Below are 23,342 nucleotides of genomic sequence, written 5' to 3'. Positions count from 1 at the left end.
TATTTTAGATACATTTTGATGGATATATAAGCAAACCCAGAAACATGTATACAGAGACACAATCATTTTCCCAAGAAGTCTAAACGAGATATGTCCTCAATATAGAGGTGAACATAACATCCCCCCAACTGGAAAACAATTCCTTCAAAAAACAAGAATAAGGCACCTGAGCACAGGAAGGAACCGAAAAAAAAAGAGATGAAAAATAGCAAAAACAAAAAGTCACACACCATAATGAATGAACAGACAGCATCCAATTGAGAGAAAATCTTGTCAGGAGTCAATAAACAGGGGTCTTTCAGTAATAATTAAGTAGATGCACTCCTCTGAGCCTGTCTTCAGTTTCTGCAGCTTCAAGCAGCTTTTCTTAATACGGCGCACTTAGGTCACGACATCAGTCGAGCCGAGATATATTGCAAAGTCTGCGACGCGTCATTGAATGATCTGAATGTCTTAGTCCTTTGATCGATTCAGATATTTAGACTGACTTTGAGTTATCAACACTTTTAAGTCTTCAGATGCCTATTAATGAATTTAGTTTACCTCCAACTACTCTGCATACACTTGGTTAATGACAGAAAAAGGCTGTGGAAGACTCAGACAGGCACAAAAGTTTGAATTACTGGGTGATAAAGTTGTTTGAGTTCTTACATAAAGCAGTTATACTCACTACATCCATCAATGATCAGAAACAAGTCTGTTTTAGTTAAATGAATTTATTTCCATACACACACATTCTCTGCCAACAGATCTTCAATTATTTACAAAAACTAGACACACTTATAAATTAGTGCACCGTCCCAGACACACAGGGATAAATATATATACACACACATATACATATATATATATGTGTGTGTGTGTGTGTGTGTATATATTTTGTGTGTTTTGAGAAGAAATGTGTACAAGTGATAGTTGGCACGTCCAGGAGGCAGGCTTAATCAGCAGCTCTGCATAATGTTTCCTATATGTCAAACAGACCGTTAAAACAGGCACAGTTTGCAAGTGCAGCTTCAACAAATACAGAGTACTCAGCTTTAGACAGCTACAATATAAATCCCTTTAAAAATACACCGAACCAGGGATCCAGCCCCTTTAGTCATTCAAGATTTATTTTCTTAAAAATAATCATACCCATAAGAAAAATATCTAGTAGCCCCAGAAAGCCCACATGCAGTTTACCGCTGATTTCAGAGGAAAACTGGTGGTAAACTTAACACACACTTTAGTGCAATTAGCATCGTGAGAAGCTTCATTTTAAAAGACTGCAGAAGGATTTCTTTAAAGCATAAAAAAGTCAAATGTAACTTTTAAAAAAACAAGTTCATGTTGAGCAACAGTGACATCTACTGGTTATAATCAGCAAGAACTGACATGATGCACACAATCTCATTTTCACAGAATTGTTCAAATGTTCTTGCTCATGAATGAATCTCTTTGGTGGGTGTTTCCTGGTTGAGAAATGTTCAAAATGTATAAATAAGCTGGTCCTGCTGGGGAGTTTTCCTGTAGTCCCACAGTTTCAAATCAGTAACTCAGTGAGTTTTCATCCAGTCTTTCTCACTCACTCTCACTACATGGATTTCACCCCCAGCTGGCCAGATGTTTCTCAGTTTTTCCTCTCATCTCCTGGTAAGAAGTAGGGGTTCTCGTGGCCTTGAACCAGGTAGGAGTAACGGGAGGGATTTCTACCTTTGAAGGTCCTCATCCCCTCTGGGTTGAGATCGTATGATCCCGACTGAAATGTCAGTGAAAGCATTCAGCGTGTTACTGCCTTTTAGATGCAGGGACCTCACACATTCACGCACAAACAGCCACAGAAGCCAGGCACACATAAACCACAAAAAACACAGTCACCGACGTACAATGAGGAACTATTCATGACTATTCCCAAACTAGCATCAGCTGAGTTTCTTGAACAGCCACTCACTAGATTTAGCGTGATAATGAAAAGCATGCTGCTTCCCACAACAATACCAGATCTCTCATGAAGCTGCCCATCACCCGGAAAACCCCACAGTGGTCTGTTGAAAGCAACAGCAGGGGGCATCAAGGCAAATCAGAATCTAAAAGCAAAGCCGTGCCTTACCTTTTTCCATCCTTTAAACTTCGGCTGAAACCCCTAAAGCAACACACTGGGAGTCAGGCAAAGCAGGGAGCATGGATGGGAGCTACATGCTAGCACTATATTTACACTCTGGATGATTGGGTTAAACAGACTGGTGTGTATAGGGTTGAAAACATATCATCAAAGTATCTCATCTGTCTCTGAAATGATACGGGATGGTCACGTGCCCAGTGAGCGTGGATTTGTTGATTTGCAGGTTGAAACACATCTAACTGTCAAGGGTTAAAACTAGGTTAAATTTGATAGAAAAGCCTTTAAAAGGCTCTGTTTCAGTGTATGGCACTGAAATGTAGTCATTGAAATGACAAATGACAACAATGGCTATACAGAAGCTAAAAAAACACACACAACCTAATTTAGCCTGATTTTAACCTAGACCTACATGTGTTGTTCCTCTGCAGATGATCAAATCCACGCTTACGGTGTAGGTTTAAGATAAATAAACAGGTACAATCTGGATGCGAGATTGTGGGGCAACAGTGAACAAAGTCAGGGCTGATTCTGTGGATGATCGACACTATGAAAGACTGAGTCTGAAGATTAGTGATAATTCTTTGAGACGACTGAGACGACAGAAGAGAGAAGAAGAAATGACTGTGACAACTCACCAATCCGTTGGTTTCATGCTTTCTGTCCACCAAGACTCGAGTGCTGCCCCCCTCTGTCATCTCCATGGAAGGAGCTGCATCCCAGTTAGTGGAGGCACGAGGGATGGGGGTGACGCCTGTGGGCCAGGGCTGGTTTGAGTCACCTGATGAGTACGGACTGCTGCTGTAGTCTGGCTGGCTGTTTGAGCATCTGCTCCTGAAGTACAGACAACAGAGGGAGTAAAATGAAAGATGGCATTTGTAGCCAAAGCCTGATGGATCGTATTCCTCTGTGCTCTGTGCCATGAAGCTCAGTTGTTGTTCAGAAACTGATGGGAACACATTAAGGAGCCACACTGTTTAAAAACTGCCCGCTAAAAACACTAAACCTAACTTTTCAACAAAAAGCCATTGTTACAGGGCTGATGTGGATCAAAGTTGCAAAATACGGTGTGTAAAGATGCACTTATCCCCAGAGAGCTACTGTATGCCTTGACTATATGCAGTATGAGAAAAATAAATCTATACCAAGGCTGGTACTGTACTGCTGGAGGCTTAGTCTTTTTTTTAAAATATTCTCACCAGCAACAGTATATGAGCAAAGCCAGGATCAGGATGAGAAGAACTCCTCCTAGTACACAGGAGATGACCACCACTGCAAGCAGAGCCGCTGTAAAGACACAATTTAAGACGTATTATGAATTTATGCAAGTCAGGGCATATTTGTTACTACTGCTGCCACATAACTTCGCCTCTGAAACAGTGTTGTTACTCACAGTCATTGCAGTTAAAGCCAGCGTATCCAAATGCACACCTGAAAGAAAAATATATTTATTTATCATGGCCGAATCCACACGGGGGAAGCCAATGTAACTTCGGCGTGTCCCACACACGAACACAGCAATGTACAGACACCTCACAGGTGACAAGCAAAACTTACCCTGCAAACCAAATTAAAAATGTGTGTACTCACGGTTGGCACGTGTTTCCCACTGCCCTCTGTCCACTTGGGCATGCTACAAAAGGGAAACACAATAGCTGAAACGCACAGACAAACAACGTCCTGCACACAGAGACTGAAAAGCGAACGTAACAAGCTACAGTTTCAGACTCAGTCACGGTCGATGGAGAAGTACTGTACGCCTGATTACACGTACAATGAAGACACGAGCATAATGAGAGCCTCTTCATATGGAGGCTGCATGACGACCATCTCAAAAACAACACATAATAGCATATGATGTTTTGTCCCGGGGGGAAGAGGAAGTACACTGTAGGCAGTATGTCTGAAGCTAAAGGTCTTATTCTTCATTAGCTCTTCCTATAGCTGATCTCCCTGGTCACAACCCTCCACACGGAGCAAAAGCTGTGATTCTTCCACTTGTTTCCACAGAAACAACCCCATTAAAAAGAAATAAATTGAAGAGATAAATGAAGTAAGGGTCAAGGGTCGGCATGGAGAAAGGTCTACAGCTCTCGACCTTGTCTCGGAGTCTCACTCCCTGTTGTCCACCCCCCCCCAGCGAGGATAAGCGAGGTTTTGTCACAGTTCTCTTAACTGTAACTCAGCTGAGAATCAATCAGGCTTGTTCTCAGACGCTGTGGGTTGTATGCTCTATACTCGAAGCAGCAGTGCACAACAAAGAATTTTCAAACATAAAAAGGAATTACATAAATACTAGAGCATTATTCAAATTGACACTAGTCTTGATAAAGGAGGTAAATAAAGAACATTAAATAGTCGATTTTACCTCTGCAGCTGGTGTTTGAGTACACGGTGGAGATGTAGCCCTCTTTACAGAAACAGAAAGCCTGGCCATTTGTGTATCTGCACGTTGCAGTGGAGACATCACAAGGCAATGGCTCCTGCTCACACAAGTCTGTACCTAAGACAGAGCAGATATAAAACACGTGTATGAGGAACACCCTCTTGAAATAATGTATTATAACCTGTGGCTCATAAATGTTAGGTTCCATCCAAAATCAAACATATACTTCCCTTGATTTGGTAAGTGTACTAGTAGTACTTACGTGTGAAAGTAACATTAGTCAAAAGTCCACCGGAGCTTGCTGAGTTGGCTATAGCCTCAGTGATGGACTGATCAACAGACTCTTGAGTGGCGCTGGTGTTTTCAAAGATGTTATTCACAGTTGCTAGAATACTTCCTGGTCTAGAGGATTACAGAGAAGCACCAAAAGAGCTAAGAGATCTTTGGTAACCTGAGGCGTAATGTGTTTGTGCAGCAGGAGAAACAGAAAATACTCACTGAAGTTGCACAACATCGGATCGTATATATCCCGGCTGGTTTTTGAGGGCATCTCTGAGCTATGAAACAGAATATGTGGTTTAATGACAGAGAGAGGGGCATCTATTATAACTGCTCAACATGCTTTGTGAGCTCACGACCTACCGCTGCTGCGATGTTGGCCGCCATTGCCTGGAATATTGGCGAGGACCTGTTGCTCATTTCAGTTTGAAATGTCAAGGACATGAAATGAAGCTGGCCTGGGAAAACTTGGGCTGAGTGAAGAGGAGGAGAAGAGGAAATAAAGAAAATGGTCTTTTTAGCAAAGGTTTCATTGCCACCGCCCCATTACGATCTCGTCATCTGAGATCATACGTCATCATTACGTTCTTACCGGGTATGCAGCGGCCGTTCAGCAGGAAGGTACCAGAGAGACACTGACAGGTGCCGTTAAGACAGACGCTTTCAAGTGGGCACGGGTCGGAAGGACACACTGATGAGAGATGGAAGAAAAGTGATGCATTAAACAACTGGCCACGTTCACGCTCTCACGTGAATTGAATTTGTTAACTGATAATTTGGCCACATGCAAACAACACTGGCCTATCACTTTTCAAGTTTATATGGTGAAATTAAAGTATTTACACATTCATACAATGCAACATTATCATTCATTTTAAGTTGTGTTTATGGCCACCTGATGAATTTAAGTCCAATAGTCACTCTGTTTTAACTTTCTACGGTCTCTACCTGGGGGGAAAATCTGGCTCTTTAGCTGCTAAATGTTCAACAGCAGTCGCTATCTTTGTCTATCTGCTATCTGCTTAGACAGCTGCCTGCTGCGACAACACAGGAGCGGTGAGAGTGAATCAAAACAGTAAACCGGTCGGCCGGACAGCTAAACAATGAGCTGAAACTCGCTATAAAGCTCCATGAATCCCCTGTAGGTGAGCTTGTTTCACATTGCCATTTGATAAATTATTATTATGAAAAAAAAAAAATTAAGGTTTGCTTTAATTTCTAATGCAACGAATCTTTGCATACACCTCGACTATTATCAAACACTTTAGAGAAAGTTACAAACCAATGACTGGACTCGGGGTAGGGATGGGTGTCACTGCTGTGGAGCTGTGGGTGGGGATCTCTGTTGGCCGCAGGGTGGTGACAGTGATGGTGGTACCAGTACTGTTGGTGGTGGTGGGTGGGGCTGCTGTGGTGGAGCTGTGGCTGGGGATCTCTGTTGGCCGCAGGGTGGTGACAGTGATGGTGGTACCAGTATTGTTGGTGGTGGTTTGTGGGCCTGCTGTGGTGGAGCTTGGGATGGTGATCTCTGTTGGCCGCAGGTTGGTGACAGTGATGGTGGTACCAGTACTGCTGTTGGTGGTGGTGGTGGTGGTGGTGGGTGAGGCTGTTGTAATGCCACTAGCCGGTTCAGTTGAATGAGTCAAAATGGTGATTTCTGTAGTGTGCCCAGTCACTGTGCCATGAAAAAATATGTAAAGATCAGCCCAAGGAAATTAAAAAATAGCACTGCCAGCATCAACACCTAATAGCGTTACTAAAGCTAGTAACATACAGTACAATTTGTATAAAGCTGCAGAAGGCAAAATTATGAAACCAAAGTAATTATTATTTACCTAAATCTCAAATTATGTCTACAAAAAGATGTAAATTCAGCACAAATGTGACAGTCTGACATTACATTGAATTATTTTATGGCTAGAGAAGTCCACAGTGAAGCTTTTTCATGCTATAGGCCATTAGCTATAAATCACATGTAGTTTACGATACTGCAGACAATTTTCCAAATCACAGCATCCATTTTTAGATTTATTTCCTCCTTTCTAGACCGGGAAGGAACTAGGAAAGACTTGAAAGGTGCTTGTGATGGGTAATTCAAGAAGATACTGCCCCTGTTTTTACCCATCTATATATTTTTGCATTTCGCATTTATGGCCTCCCACTTGCAAAATTACGTTGTGCAGCTTTAACTCAATTCCAAGCTGATTTCTGTCTCACCTGCAAGTTATTTTATATTACTTTGTAAGAACACACATGAAAAGTGATCATGCTGTTAGTCCTACCTCCTGGGGTTGTTGTTGAGGGACTAAGGGTAGTGGTATTTCCAGTGGGGGTTGCGGTGCTACTGCCTGGGGAGGTGTTTGGAGGGACAGAGCTGGAGGTGGAGTTGGAAGTAGGTGAGGAGGGTGAGGGTCCAGCTGTTAGTGTTGTGTTTGTGCTGATGGTGGAGGACGAGGCAGCGATAGTGGATGCGGGAGTTTCATGAGAGGTGTTAGTAGAGTGTGTAGTTGTAGTTGTAGTTAGTACAGCGGTAGAGTGTCCTGGTATTACTGGACTTGCAGTTGTTGTGCTGTTGCTGGTTTGCGTGGTTGCAGTCGGAGCTGTTGTGTCATTGCTAGTGTGTGTCATCGGTGTAGTTGTAGTTGTGCCGTTGCCGGTGTGTGTGATCGGTGTAGTCGTGCCGTTGCCGGTGTGTGTGATCGGTGTAGTTGTAGTCGTGTCGTTGCTTGTGTGTGTGATCGGTGTAGTCGCTGTCGTGTGTGATCGGTGTAGTCGTGCCGTTGCCGGTGTGTGTGATCGGTGTAGTTGTAGTCGTGCCGTTGCCGGTGTGTGTGATCGGTGTAGTTGTAGTTGTGCCGTTGCCGGTGTGTGTGATCGGTGTAGTTGTAGTCGTGCCGTTGCCGGTGTGTGTGATCGGTGTAGTTGTAGTCGTGCCGTTGCCGGTGTGTGTGATCGGTGTAGTTGTAGTCGTGCCGTTGCCGGTGTGTGTGATCGGTGTAGTTGTAGTTGTGCCGTTGCCGGTGTGTGTGATCGGTGTAGTCGTGCCGTTGCCGGTGTGTGTGATCGGTGTAGTAGTAGTTGTAGTTGTGCCATTGCCGGTGTGTGTGATCGGTGTAGTTGTAGTTGTGCCGTTGCCGGTGTGTGTGATCGGTGTAGTTGTAGTTGTGCCGTTGCCGGTGTGTGTGATCGGTGTAGTTGTAGTTGTGCCGTTGCCGGTGTGTGATCGGTGTAGTCGTGCCGTTGCCGGTGTGTGATCGGTGTAGTTGTAGTTGTGCCGTTGCCGGTGTGTGTGATCAGTGTAGTTGTAGTTGTGCCGTTGCCGGTGTGTGTGATCGGTGTAGTTGTAGTTGTGCCGTTGCCGGTGTGAGTGATCGGTGTAGTCGTGCCGTTGCCGGTGTGTGTGATCGGTGTAGTCGTAGTCGTGCCGTTGCCGGTGTGTGTGATCGGTGTAGTCGTGCCGTTGCCGATGTGTGTGATCGGTGTAGTTGTGCCGTTGCCGGTGTGTGTGATCGGTGTAGTTGTAGTTGTGCCATTGCCAGTGTGTGTGATCAGTATAGTTGTGCCGTTGCCGGTGTGTGTGATCGGTGTAGTTGTAGTCGTGTCATTGCTTGTTTGTGTGATTGGTGTAGTTGTAGTCGTGTCATTGCTTGTTTGTGTGATCGGTATAGTTGTGGTTGTGCTGTTGCCGGTATGTGTGATCGGTGTAGTTCTCGTTGTGCCGTTGCCGGTGTGTGTGATCGGTGTAATTGTAGTTGTGCCGTTGCCAGTGTGTGTGATCGGTGTAGTTGTAGTTGATCTGTGATTCCAAGCAGGTGTAGTGGTTGTATTTGTAGTCTCACTAGCGCTGTTGGGATGACTTGTCTCTGGGCTTGTAGCGGGCAGCGTTCTAGCACTGTATGGCGCTGATGTAGACTGAGTTGGGCTTTCAGTGGGGAAGTTACTGGTGTCAGTCATGGTGCTGCTGACTGTTTCTGTAGAGGTCCTGGATTCGGTGCTTGGATGGGAGAAGGTCGTTTCTACATTGGTGATGGATGGTTCCACAGTTGTAGATTCTGTCCTGGCATTTTCTCTAGTTGTAGTTGAAGCTGTGGAGCGCTCTGTGGTGAATGGTGGTGAAGTTGTAAAACCGCTGGTTGCGTTTTTGTTGCTTGAATTTGATCTTGCTGTTACAGCCTTGGAAGACGTTGCGGGAGTGGTGGATGTCTCACTGATTAATCCCACGTCAGGGGTGACATTAAACTCTGTCATTCCTACAGTTAAAACAAAAGCACAAGCACAATAAATAATCAGCTCATCGCCCTCTCTATCCAGGGCTATCTACAGCTCTATCTCACTAAAATGTCAAGGGTCAAAATCTATGAAGAAGAATTTAAAGAGTCGCTTAAGACCCCCTGAAACCTTGTTTTTGCTGACGTCCAGTGGTTTAACTTCTAACCTTGCTGCAGTGATGTACAGGTGCACTCCAGGACCCCTGATGGGTGTGGTTATAGGCGCATCTCTGACCACACCCATCAGTGAAGCTGTGGTCAGAGGTTAAAAAGGCTTTAAACTTTTAACAAAAGGGGGCAGCAAAACCTTTCAGTCTGGTGTTTTAAAGCTACTCTTAAAAGGTAGCTATGTGTAGGATTCGAAATTTCTGAATTTGGTGACCTCCAGTGGTAGCATCAAAAAAGACACTGTGGCAGACAAATGTGATATGTGCTGAAAGCAACACATAACTGCACCATATTCAACGCGATTGTCTCACTTTTCTACAAACCATCACATGAAAATTCTGTGGCTTTAAATCAGTATGTGCTGATTTTTTTGGCCACTTGCGGGCACCAGAACACTGACATATTATCACCTTATAAAGTTAATATGGTTAATGTTTGGCCATTTACACATCAAGCAGACACAGCAACATTAGCATTAATTTTGAAGTTGTGTTTGTTTTCAGCGGACTAAGTGAATTCATTCTCTTCCTCTCTGTTTTGGTCTCCAACAGCTTCTGAGAGACATACAGTATCTGGCTCATCAGCTGCTAAATGCTCCACTAGAGACTAACTTTATCTGTCTGCTGTGTGGTGTTCAGCACGTAGCGTACTGGAGTTTACAGCCTTTTTCACTGAAAACAGCTTCCCCTTGCTGCTGGAAATAACGCTGTTGAGAGTGGTGAGAGTGAACCAAAACAGTGAACTTCTGGTCTGTAAAACCAAAACAATGAGTTAAAGGACGCTAAAATACTCCATAGAGCTGAGGGGAACTGCAGAGGTGATAATTCTCTGTGGGTTCGTCACCACAAGCAAGTCCTTTCAGATACAAATATTATTTGATCCATTGTTCACATACAAATATTGATTATAGCAGCTTTAATCTAATGTCCACATCACAGCTTGTCATCTTAATTATGCATGGCAATTACCGAGGCTAAACAATGCATTAATTAGCATATATTTTCATGTCAATGTACTCGTCTTCATATGTTCACATTCACTGCAAATTGGAGTTATGAATATTAAGTGTTCTCAGTGTTCAAGATCTAATTAGATCACATACTTTCTACAGGAAGCTTGTTGTGTAAGTATGACGATTCCGTAATATTGTTTTTTTTTAACAAAAATGTGTAGACAGACAGATACCATCATGATACAGAAGGCCCTACACACTGTCCAACACAATATATCCATAATATAATATCAAATAAGATATTGTTGCTGTTAGTCTTTAATTTTCAACATGACAGCTTTTCAGACCTTTGGCTTTAGTTTTTTCAATGGGTTTTTAGAACACTTAATTTTCATGAACGTCAACAACATTTGAGAGGTTGGTATAACTACATTGACATTCTGGGAGTAAAATTTAATGTGAAATTGCAACTTTGAATCTGGTGTTAGACATATTTTAATTTTTTTTTAGTCATGTGACATTCCAAAAACAGTACTTGATAAAAGAGCAAAAGCGCGAACGACTCATTAGGCGCGTTTAAGACTCATTTATGGCTTTTTCACAGAAGGCAACAAGGTTGTGTCTTAAATAAACATTTAACCCAAAGTGCATAAAAGTTGAAAAAAGCTGTGACTCAGCTGATCAGAGCTACCATAAGTGACAGCTGTTTACAATACCAAGATGTGTCGGTCACGAGCGCTGTCAACTTCATTCGACCACCTTAAAGGAAAGAGTTGCCTCCTATTTGTTCAGTGTGCTGCTGTTACGCCTGTTCCCATTTACCCTGCTCCCACTCTCCGCTATGTGTTTATAGGGGCACGGAGGAAGCCAGAGGGCAGCTTGATGAGTGCTACAAACAGTAGGAGGTCTTTGATAATGGCTTAGCCTGTTTACCTCAGCTCCACATCTGTATGCATTGTATGATTACATTCAAAGCCCCATTTTTGGCAGCCAGAGAGAGAACGGACATGATAAGAGCCAGTGGATGCCTTACACTAACAGTTTTCTCCCGTAAGTCATCTCAAAGGCACAAGGAAGTGGTGAGAAAACCAAGACTAATGTCAGATCCTGAGCATGATTTGATTATTTTCTGTCAGTGACCTAATGTCTTTGTCACTTAGTAACCAAGACTCATTTAGAGATAAAACAAAACCCCACACGCCCCACACACACACCCTATGACAGCAGACTTTAATGGACACACACACCTTTAAAAATTATGTATTAGGGCCATCGAATAAATCATTTATGAATCAACAATGACAAACAAGGAAGTGACTAAAGATGGAAAAACATAAGTAGCCTCAGATGACATGTCATACGGTAAAGGAGTTGCAGAGTTAGACATCTATATGTGAAGCAGCATAGGTTGAGATCACAGCTGTAAAACACACATGTATCATTTTGTGACTGGCTCATCCAGATTAAGACTTAAGGGCAACGGACTAATCTTAGTGGATGACCAGAGATCAAGATTAATGAAAAACCTCTTAAATTAAATCTAGCCGACCCTGCCTCGATTAGCCCTGTGTGTTACATTATCTACGGTACCATTTGCAAGGACCTGTGTGTTCCCATTAACAACTGAATTGAAGGATAAGAATTTCACTGTGCACTTCATCCCTGCATACTTTACATTCTACTAAAATGTCACGGCCATTAGTTTTATCTGCTTGTATCAAAAATCATCACATCTTAGCCAATTTTCAGATTCCTATTGCGTTATTGAAACTGGGCAGCCGGTTTCAGTTTACATTTTATCGTAGATAAGTAAGGTGAGTGTGACTTGACCCACAATGGCAGCTGGGCGCCAGTAAGCTAGTGTCAGTCCGATGCCAGCATGTAGATATGTGCTAAAAGCCAAAATCCTTAACATTTTTAGAAATATTAATACACACAGTTAATCAACATACAAGTAAGTCCGGGGCAGCAATTAAGAAGTAAAAGAGTAATATAACCATTGCTGGTGTGGACACAGTCAAAGAAACTTATCAGGTTTTTGTGTGTGCCGAAAAAACACTTTCTTATCAGCGTCTTTCATCTTCACGTAATTGTGTGAATGGAAAATATACAATGTACCAGTCTGTGTCTTTATACACACAAACTAATCATACATTTTGGACAAGGTCAGTTGAAAGAGGGCATTGGAGACAAAAGAAGTTGTATCTGAGGGATGCTGCGCTACTGAATAAAAATATAATTTCCTGTCAAAACTAATGCGCAATATGGGAAGATATCGAACTCTTATTTCTGTTATCCGCGCTGACAATTAGATTCCTCATCCCAGCCTCAGCTGTACTTTGTGTCTAGTGCTAATTAGCAAATGTCAACAAGCTGAACTGAGATGTTGAACTATTGGAAGAGAAATTGAAATTTGGTACCCTTCATGCCCCTTGCCAGGATGAGATCACATCTCATGACTTTTTATTTAGCACCATCATCAGGTCCAAATTTTAATTTAAACTGATAAAACTAATGACATCCCCATATCCTAAAGTGCTAATTAGAAAAAGTTAGCATTATGCCTGCTAAACATTAACATGTTAGCATTGTCATTGTGAGCATGTTAGCATGTTGATGGGAGCATTTACCTCAAAGCGCCTCTGTGCCTAAGTACGGTCTTACAAAGCTGCTAGCATGGCGGTAGGCTAGTCTTCTTTTAGCTTTCTAGAAAGATATCTCTCAAAAAATAAACTACCTACAAAAATGCAGGTATATGAGGCACATCTTTTCATTCTGAATTGAAGTATTCCTAACATTAATTTATGCTCACCCAATGTGAAAGATTAATGTAAGAACTAATCTGAGTTTAACCATTTTAATCGAGACTTTGGTAAATCAGCATCGCTAACTTTGCTAATATTTGATTGACAGCCATAGGTTCATAAAGGCCTCTTGTTCAAAAAATAAGTAAGTTTATGGAAGATATTACTTGGTAATCTATTGGTGTTATATTGGTTCTTGATGTGGCAAGACCTAAATTAATGCCAGATTTGATAACCATGACATCAAAGCATTATTATAGGCTGAGCATTGGGAAATGTAGAGATAAAATCAGCAGCAGTGATATCTAATGTTGTATTTTAGTGGTCGCAATCAGTAAACTACTGTCACCCTTACCTCCTTGTAATACATTTAAAACTATTAGGTGTCACATTACTAAAGCACAATGGAGAGGAAGTGAGGCTTTAGGAGAAATTACAAAATGATTCCTTACACAGTGTCCGCACTGCCACACTGATGGAAAAGAAAAATGAGAGAGTTGTGTGATAACATTTCTGAAGTTTTCTACATTCTTGTGATTAATCTAGACGCCAATTCTGATATGATAGTGTCATTTACTCATTTTCATCAGCATCACCATGACTCATTTACAATTACTACACTCTACTTCAATGTCCTTTTAAATGTAGCCTTGGCAAGCAGTGACTATGGTCTGATGTTGCTGATAGACGGACGATACAGCTGAGACCTTGAAAACGTCATATTGAACATATTCTCCAGATATGTTGAGGCATTTTTGCTACCTACCTAAAGTAGTAAATAATCCAGATAAAGATCCCGAAAGAATGTTATCATCTCATCGTAAAAACCTAGACTTTATTTACGACAGAGGGGGAACTGATGGACAAAGGGGTAACTGTAATAGATAAAAATGTGCGTGTGCGTGGCTTAACGCGAACAAGCACTGTGGTTCGCTTTCCATTGTCGCTTTCACAGTGATGTTTGCTTCCACCTGAAAAGGTCAGTGCCGCTTCTGTATTTCTATTTACATGGAAATGTCAGCCATGAATGAAGTGCACAGAATTAACCGTGACCCAATTACAAAGAGCACCTATGATTCCCGAGTCAAAGAATGATACGACAATAGCTGCAGCCGCGTGTTTAAACCTACCCACAGACCACAGCATTTCTTAAAGTGCAGGTTAGCGGCCCAGCGCCTTTGTTTTTTGACTTTGACAGAGCTGCTAGTACAGCTTCTCCGACCCCTGTGATTGTGACAGTTACCGTGTGGCTGGAAATGTTTATTAAGCCCATTTAAAGCAATGTAAACAGACAGTCAGTTAGTGCCATACAGCTGAAACAGTGGAGTAATTAAGAGTAGACGCTGCATTGCACGCCTAACACGGAGCCTTGTCTCTAAGGATTTAACCTACAGCCGGATAATCCTCTGCAGACACAAAAGGGATGACTTGGTCAGGCAGGGTGACAAGTGGGTCTAAGGTCAGCCTGAAAACAGACATTCAGGAGGATATAGATAAGAAGGTCCGGCTTCGCCTGCTGGGATCTATTCCTTGGGTCCAGCTCTAGTAAGAAAACCTGCCACTTGCTTTGATAAACTATCACTGTGATGAGGCCCCTAAAAAAGCCTGCCACGGCTCTCCACGTCTCTCTTTCCTTTTCTCTCACGACGCAGAAAATCAAACAAGAGTGGTGTGGGTGTGTATCTGTTGCCAAGGAGATGTGTCCGCTTCCAGCTGTCAAAGCTTCGCCTCACTTGAAATCACTAACAGTAACAGTAGCACGGAGAGAGATACGGAACTAGACTTTGGCTTCCATGCTTGTGCTTAAGCTCAGTGCTGCACTTCAGGGGATTTTTCTTATTCATGCAACACAATAGCACTGCTGCGAAGTACCTGTTCATGAAGCGACTGTCGGATCCAGATCCCCCAACACACATCCTCAACTTCCTGTCCACGCTGCCAATCACTAGGAATAACTCCTCGTCTGAATTGATGACACAACTCCGCGCGAGGGATACTAATTCTCAGAAGGAATTCGGGGACAAACAATCTCCTTGTTTCTCAGTGTTGCCATGAAATATTTCCAGTTTATAAGCACATTCCAGTAATACTTCTTTATCACCCACAGCAGCACCGCGAGAAGGACGGACCTGATTAAAGAAAGCACACAGAGCGGGAGGTGAAGTGACAGGTTGTGACCCAACAGTCAGGAAGAGCCTGAGGCCAAAAAGCAGAATCTCATTAAGAGACAGGAGACATGTGGAGAGCTGACCTATAGCGATGTGTGTATGTGTGTGTGTGTGTGTGTGTGTGTGTGTGTGTGTGTATGGAGTGCCCGTGTTTCAGAAAAATCATGCAGTATGACATCTAAAACGAGCTGAGCTAAAGAAGAGAATGCTGGAGGCCTACTGGAGAACAGCCCTCAGCTAATTACCGCCCACACTTTGGGTCCCCTTGCTGGCTAACGGGAGCGAGCATTTCTAACATACTGCTTTATGACCTATAACATATGACCGATATTTAAAGGTGCCAATCCCTGCATTACAAAACCTGGTGATGGTACACAGACAGATGCAAACAGGTCAGTTTCCTTCAGTGTCCCTCGCTAAGGAGAAACCTGCCCCGAGGGCTGCCACATCAAAGCGACACAGCTTTCGCCGGTTAACCACCAACAGTGCATCGTCCTGCTGAGTGTCTCATGACAACAGTCCCGGTCAGAGGACGCAACCATGCCGAATATGGTGCATGTGTGGTGTTAGAAAGAATACTTATATCGTGGCAATGTATGCAAAATCACATATAGAATTACTGTGATTGGATTTACAAGAATTTTTTCAGAATTGTGACAAAAAACCTTGTCTTTTAAGGTATCTAATTCACTAGATGGTAACACACAATGCTGTGTATTATTAACAGATGATGGATAAAGGTGACCATGCAAAATTACAGGCCCAACTCTCTGTCCTGCTAAGCTCTTTTCCAACTGGACCGTTGAATACACTGCATTTTGGCCAGGGCTGTGGCTCTTCCTGCTGCCGACGAAACAGACTTGATAGCCGACACATGCATGTGCAGCCCAACACAAACACAAGCGCGCACACACACAGCCAAGGGAAGAAATCTGCGTTTGCTCAATAAATACTGTTGCATGAGGATCCACAGAGTAGCACTGCAGAAAAATTAAACGAAGCTAGATCTCTTATCTCAGTCTCTGATGTATGTAATACTGTGGGTCGGTTTCTTTGGTTCCTCTCTCATCAGACGGTCTCCAATTTGCGGAGCTTCCTCAATAGGAGGAGGCAGACACAAAACGAGCTCTCTGTATGTGAGCAAACAGAGCTCTTATACTGTAACTCAGGGGTAACAGATGGCTCCCTGGAGCAAGAGCTCACTCGCAGGGCCTCTGCACATATCATATCCAATTAAAGCTCCGCCAGCACATGCTTTCCAATTACAAAGTGAGATTTACTGCCCCGGAGAAGGTCTAATCCAACAGGATACAGCAGGGACAGAGCAACGGAGGGAGAAAAGGCGGGGGGAGAAACGGCAGAGAAAACAGCAACAAGTGTAAATAAAAAGTGTATGTAATAGCGACATATGCCAGCAGATGGGAGGGCTTCAAATGAGGAAGATGAAACTGTTTGTCAATATCAAAGAGAAACAAGGAGAGGAGGAACTGAATAATACACAAACAACACTGCTGCTCATTAAAATGGAGCTCTTCATGTACTTTTCCCACTGATAACATAGAATAATCACTAACAAAAAGGGTGTATTATGTGTTTGAGTGCATGAGTCTGGAGCTAGAGTCATTTTAAAGCAACAGTGCCAAATATTCTCCGGTTCCAGTTACTCAAAATGTGAGAATTTGAAGTTTTTCAACATCATATATGGCAGTAAATTGAACATAACTAACACTTCATAGACTAAGTGACTAATCGAGAAAATAATCTGATTAATGGATGACGAAAACAATCGTAGTAGCAGCCCTACATGAGTCTCAGGCCTCTCTCATTTCTACAACCGTCCATTAACTCCTGAGCAGATCTTGTACACTCCGGTAATGACCTAACAATGACTACGCAGCAAAACATGACACATGTGGAGGAGATATGACAACCGTGTTTGATGTTAAGGGGAAGCAGCAGGAAAGGAAAAAGAGAGATGAGAGTCAGGCATTTAACGTACTCTGCTCCTCTCTCTCTGGAGGATTTCTCGTGGGGGCACAAGAAAATGTGGCGCCAGACTCAGGGGAGGAGGATCATGACCCTTGGGAGGTCTTTTCATCTGGGCCTCTTTACTGCTACTTCAGACACACTCGGTCATGCCCCAAACTGGAGCCTCCATCAGCTCCCAGCCTTCCTCCATCTCCCTCTAACTCTATGTTTCTATACAAGTAAGACACATGACAGGAAGGGAAACATACAAACCGCCTGCAGGCCTCCAGTGAGGCTCCAGCACATGACAGTGACTGCTTCTCAGTCTACGTAACCTTTAAAGACAGAGATGCGCTTCAGAAATGTCCAAAGTAATACAGAGGGTGACCAATGGATTTAACTGCAGCTAAGCTTAGCGACGCAGCGTACAGTGGAGACTTCATCAAAATTCCTCAGCTTCACTACGCCGTCGAGGGGGTCCGCCCGTGCGCACACAAGAGTAAACTGTGTGTGTGGAGTGTGCTGCACTACTGGGAGCCGACTGTTGTTTGACCGATGCCTCCTCGCTGGCATCCGTCCAACCCCCGGAGAGCTTTGAGTCACACTCAAGGGGCAGTGCGTCAGGGACAGAGACTATTTGGGGGAAACCCCCCCCCACGAATGTGTAGCGAAGAAGAGAAGATGTTTTTTTTCTTCGAAAACTCAAATAAAACAGAATATGGTACATCTTTTAATTAAGGAGTCGTCGTCAAATCTTCCTTCCTGTATGGCAAAGGCTAAACAATATAGCTGTTAGATAGTATTCCCTAACAGAAGGTGGATGTTATATGTTTTATTATGATTTACACAACTGTTGATTTCTCTTTATTTTGCCCCTTAGGTCTTTAGTTCTTATTTGATAATATACGGTATTGTTAATATCAGAGACTGAATGTCTGTCCATTTCATGACAAAGGTAGGCGGACTGTGTAAACACTAGGGGCAATAGTCCAGTATCGTTCTCTCTCCGACAAAGTCTAATATGTTCTATTTGTTGTATAAAAATATTATTATTAATTATTATGTTGTCAGTAAACCACACCAGGTTTCTAAGACTGTTCTCAAATATAATAAATTGCAATGACTGTTCCTGTGTGTGCTTTTCTGTTAAACCACACCCCTTTCATAAGATATTAACTACAATATAATAGATAATTTACATCGATACAAGTATAAATGTGTCAAGAGGGGATTTTTGACAGTGAAGAAAGTTCCAGTAAAATATTTTATAGTAAATCCCATAATATGGGTATGTTATTTGGAAGAAACACTGATGAAATTTACATAGGCTCTAATAAAATTCAGGTTATGTTCATGGGTTCTGGGCCATGATTTCAGATATACCCTAAAACTTACAACAACAAAAAAAAGGGGGGGGGGGGGAGACAGAAAAGTGGCCAAAAACGCACTTTGTATATCTACAAAATACCATTCATGTACATGTGAAATGCCATTTTTGACAAGTAAGTGTGTATATAGGCAACAAATTTGGAATAAAATAAATATGGCTATGTTATAAAATGTGATGTATTGTTGTAGGTTAAAATACCCTACAGTATAGATGGTAGTTCCAATTAGCTCCTATTGACAGCTATTGAAACAGAAATGCTACTTAAACATGAACATTTTTCTATTAATATTCAATAACTATAATATGTTTTTTCTTGTATAACGGACACGTACTTTTTTTTATTACTTTTCATTCTCCAGTATCTTTTAGCTGATCTGTACTTCTGCTCTAGTAACATTTTGACTGCAGGGTTTTTACAATAATGGAATATTTATCCAGTGTGTTAAGTAAAGGAGCCGAATACTTACTGTCTTTAAAGCTAAACTAAAATTAAAATGAAATCTCTCCCGACGACTCGAATGTATTTCCAGGGTTTAAAAGTCGCATTTCCACCCGAGTGCGTTTTTTTGTGTGTCCACAGAAACACACAGTTGCAGACAGTTCGGTGGCCCCGGTAAACGGTGGGACAGTAAGCCGCACTCACCTTTGGCGACAGCCGCCAGGAGAAACACGACAGGCAGGCGGCTGAGAAACATGTTTCAGGTCTCCGCTTTCCTCTGAGGAGAACCGGCCGGCAACGAAGTCCCCGCGGGTATAACGGTACTGCAGAGTCGCGGTCTCCGACGGGCTGCCACAGGTGGCTCAGACTGGGAGCGGCAGCTCCTGACAGCATTAAGAGCTTTGCTCCCTCCCCTGATTGGACCGGATCTGCCGTCAGTCATCGTTACTGTACTGGAGCGGCGCTGGCTCTGCCTCCACCCAGGGACCAGTGCCCTCGCCATAAACCTGTCACCAGCAGTACGGAGACGGATTGAAAGCTCCCGCTCAAGAAAGGGACTATTCTTAGCCGAATGTTTACACGCGTGTATAGAGTGAGCTAATGGGTGCCTTGCTCAACGACAGCTGGGCAGGGCAGCACGACCTCAGCCCTGGGAATCATGAAAAATATAGTCAGAGGGATATTTTGTGTGTCACAGAAAAACAAAGCTCTCTTAAAACATTTTTAATAAAGACAAATGCGACTATCATAACATAAATCCCAGCCAGAATGTTAAAACACAATGGCAATATCAAACAATAGCGGAAAAACAAGGGTCCTGCGCTGCACATTTTGCACTGGTCGGTGTAGTCCTTACCGGTCCGAAACTCTAAACGGGCACCACCTTGTGCTAATGTTGCTAGCAGTAGATTGCTACATTTCAGCAAGAGCTAGCTCAGCTAGTTGCTGACATTTCGCCAGGCGAATGTGCTGTCGATGGGCCATCACTGTGCCGTTCTGGAAATTCAGAAACACCAAGTAGGCTAGCCTAATTGGTGTCTCTTTGGTGCTACCGGCTTTGCCCACAAAAGGTCAGTGTACCCTGGGTCAAAGTTAAACAAATCCGAACTTTCGGCGCACCCCGAACAGCCGTCACAATGCACATACACGATAATATCCACGATAACGTGAACACGCCAAGAGTCTTCAATGGTAGCGTTTCTGGGGCTGTAGGCACAGAGATGGTTTGAGCTAAATGCTAAAATGCTCACAATGACAATTGCTAACATGCTGATGTTAAGCAGGTATAACACTTGCCATATTTAACAACTTAGTTTAGCCTGATAGAATTTGATAAAATTTGCAATTAACACAAAGCAAAGGCTGATGGGAATGATAAGGGGTCACAAAAGTTACTAGAACTGATCCCGGGGGGGGGGGGGGGTATGAAAATGTGAACCAAAATTCATGACAATCCATCCAGTAGTTGTTGAGAAAATTCACTCAAAATTCAGAAAGTCAACCTCATGGTGATTCTAGAAGAAAGGTCGAGGGCTCACCAAACTAAGATTCGTTGTCTGGGAACCACGAATGTCTGTACCAAATGCTGTAACAAAATCCATCTAGTTGATGTAGAGATATTTCACAGGATAAGCGAAACCTTTGACCTGCTGATGATGCTACTGGAAAAGTCAGGCAATCACAAAAGTCCATAGGCATCATCCTCTGGGCAACACAGTTATCTGTACACAGTGTCATCACTCTCCTTAATACATCCATGGAGGTGAGATAGCAATCTCTACGATAGTTGCGAAGAAGTGTCAGTAAAAACCGCAAATGTGGCCCTCATGGTGGCACTAGAGGAAACGCTGAGATCAGCAAAGTCATTAGGGGTCTTCCTCTGGGGACCATGAATGTCTGTACAAAATTGGCAATCTATCCAGTGGCTGTTGAGATATTTCAGTTTGGACTAAAGCGGTGGATCAACAGACAGAGATTGCCATTGAGTTACGCCACTTGTAAGACTAAAAATAAATACACACATAAAAAAGGTCACTATGAACTAATCGAAACCTGTGTTGAATGGTTCTAGATCAAAAATAATGCCCCTTGTTGCACAGTGCACACTGAGGAAATTCCACTCATATTTGACCGATTTTATCATCTGTTTATAAATAGTTTTAACAATAGATGTCACACAATGACCAACCTAAAATCCAAATAATAAGGATCTTAATCAAATATGAATGTTTCCATATAAATATCCAATTTGATTTTCCAAAAATTGTTGGAACATATTTGATATTTTTCATGAAATTCTTCACCAAAGCAACAAGGACTACAGCTGCAGACCTACCTTTACATTACAATAGATTTTATATGAACTATCTCAGTGTTATCCTAAAAATCTGCAAATGCTACAGTGCAATTGCGTAATGGAATTTCGCTTTTGATTAGAAATACTTTTAATAACTTTGTACTCTGATTAAGGTGTAGGGTCAGTCCGTGTTTTTTGTTATCTCTCAAACACACAGGGCACCAGTGACTGACGTTTACGTCAGCAGGTTTGGATCAAAACTTGGCCTATCGCAGCTTCATCACGGACCGGACCATGACCAGGTCAATTTGACTTTGAAATTAATTTGTGTTCTGTGGTTTGATATTCAAATAGGTAACGTGAAACGAATGCATATGATGGTGTGATGTGGTGAGTAGTGTTTTTTATTTAAGTGTAACGATATGTTTTGTGGATCGTCGTTTAGATGATACACAGGTGTATGGTGAACTCATTGTCATTCACTCTTAAGGTATGCGATCTACTTTCCTTGTCAGAGCTTAATAAGCTTGATGTTATTGTCCAAAAATGAGAACATAAGAGGACAAATTCTGCAAAGGTCAGTCATTTGTCTTCGTGTTGTTATTGTGGACGTCTAAATGGGCTTGACCATTACAAGCTAAATTGGCTTTTTAAGGTAGTAAAAAAAACATACAATTGCTGCCAGACCTTTGTTATTTGCTTCACTGGAGCAAAGTGCTTAAAAGTTCAGCTGACTCAAATCACAAACTTTCGCCCACTTAACCTTGGTAGTATCTACTTTTGCAGATAGTTTCAATTTTATTTGCCAAGGTTTTAGCGCTTTGTTGCTGACACTTCTTTGAAAACTCAGTGGAATCTCAGTGCAATGAGGGTTTTACTACTCGAAATACTGTAACTAAATAAAGTGCGAGGGAGTGTGATTTCTGGTTCCTTTGCAGAAATTCAGCTAAGGCTACAATAACATTATTTTCATCATCAGTTTATTGATTCAGCTTGAAATCAGAAGCATGTTAAAAATAAATAAATACATTTAAAAAATCGAATCCAATGATCTGTACAATGTTGGAGATACTGAGATGCAACTAATGACTATTTTCACTATCCATTAATCTACAAATTATTTTGTCGATTAATTGCTTAGTTAATGAAACATCAACGAGTAGTGAAAAAGGTCCTGTCCTTCACAAGCCATGGGGGACATTTTGGACATCGTCAAATGTATTGTTTTGTTTGACCAATGTCCAAACCCCAAAGATAATCAGTTTACGATAATATAAGTCATGTAAAAGCAGAAAAAAAGTTGTTGATTCTTTTTCTGTTGATCGATTAATTGATTAATCAACTGATCGTTATAGCTCTAGTCAGAGTACATTCTGTACAAACGACATCTACTGCATGGAAGAAGGATCCCTCCTCTGTTGCTCCTCCTGGGGTTTCTTGAATTTTTTTTCCTGTTAAATGTTTTTTTTGGGGAGTTTTTCCTAATGTGTGTCGTATTACTGTGCAGATTGTTGAGCCCCTTGAGGCAAATTTATGATATTGTGCTATATAAATAAAATTTGACTTGACTTAACTTGACTGTTGACATCAAAATGTGGTCAGAAACGGAGTAGGATATTTAGGTTTCTGCATTTTTGCTTCTCTTTAGGCTTTAGCAGTCTGTAAAAACGTATGCCCGAATTCTTTATAAAACTATTTAACAGCACAAGTTATGAGTGATTTACATTTTTTTTTGTTTTGTTTTTTTACTTTGTGAATGCATTTATTCAGATAGGGACTGTTGCATGTTTGCCACTCAGGCATTAGGGGCAGCAACTTCTGCGTTTGTGCATACGATTTATTAACAATTATGGCCATGGCTAATTCTTATGAGATCCATGAAAGACAGATGGACAGATGAAACTCGGATGCAAACCTTTCGGTTTCAAGCGTTTTTTTTTTCATAGCTAATGGGCTAATCTTGAGTTTTCCAGTGGTCACAGGGGCTTCCAATGTATCATACATGTACTGTAATTCAAGACGATCTCCTTAGAGCACTTGTATTTATCCTGATTACGTTTTAGACCCATGTTTCAGTTCAGACGAACATAAGTCGGAAATGAATGGGGAAAATGTGGTGTTAATAT

The 23,342-nt window shown here is 42.1% G+C and overlaps 1 protein-coding gene across 1 annotated transcript; it reads right to left on the bottom strand.

The window, feature by feature from the left end:
- Positions 1-729: 729 nt before the first annotated feature.
- Positions 730-19,272, bottom strand: si:ch211-198m17.1 (mucin-2). The gene is made up of 15 exons (XM_040117596.1): positions 19,125-19,272; positions 8,008-9,013; positions 7,046-7,488; positions 6,046-6,438; positions 5,356-5,454; positions 5,127-5,236; positions 4,983-5,041; positions 4,747-4,886; positions 4,467-4,601; positions 3,689-3,731; positions 3,492-3,529; positions 3,298-3,385; positions 2,737-2,932; positions 2,090-2,122; positions 730-1,738 (listed from the first exon to the last, which is right to left on the bottom strand). The coding sequence occupies exons 1-15, from the start codon at positions 19,174-19,176 to the stop codon at positions 1,610-1,612; spliced, it is 2,964 nt and encodes a 987-aa protein (XP_039973530.1). The 5' UTR covers positions 19,177-19,272; the 3' UTR covers positions 730-1,609.
- Between the last annotated feature and the right edge of the window lie 4,070 nt (positions 19,273-23,342).

The sequence above is a fragment of the Xiphias gladius genome, chromosome 3 (genome assembly GCF_016859285.1).
Source record: "Xiphias gladius isolate SHS-SW01 ecotype Sanya breed wild chromosome 3, ASM1685928v1, whole genome shotgun sequence".
In the NCBI taxonomy this organism is placed as follows: domain Eukaryota; kingdom Metazoa; phylum Chordata; class Actinopteri; order Istiophoriformes; family Xiphiidae; genus Xiphias; species Xiphias gladius.
Note: the sequence above shows the minus strand (reverse complement) of the source record. Positions and strands in the feature narration are given on the sequence as shown.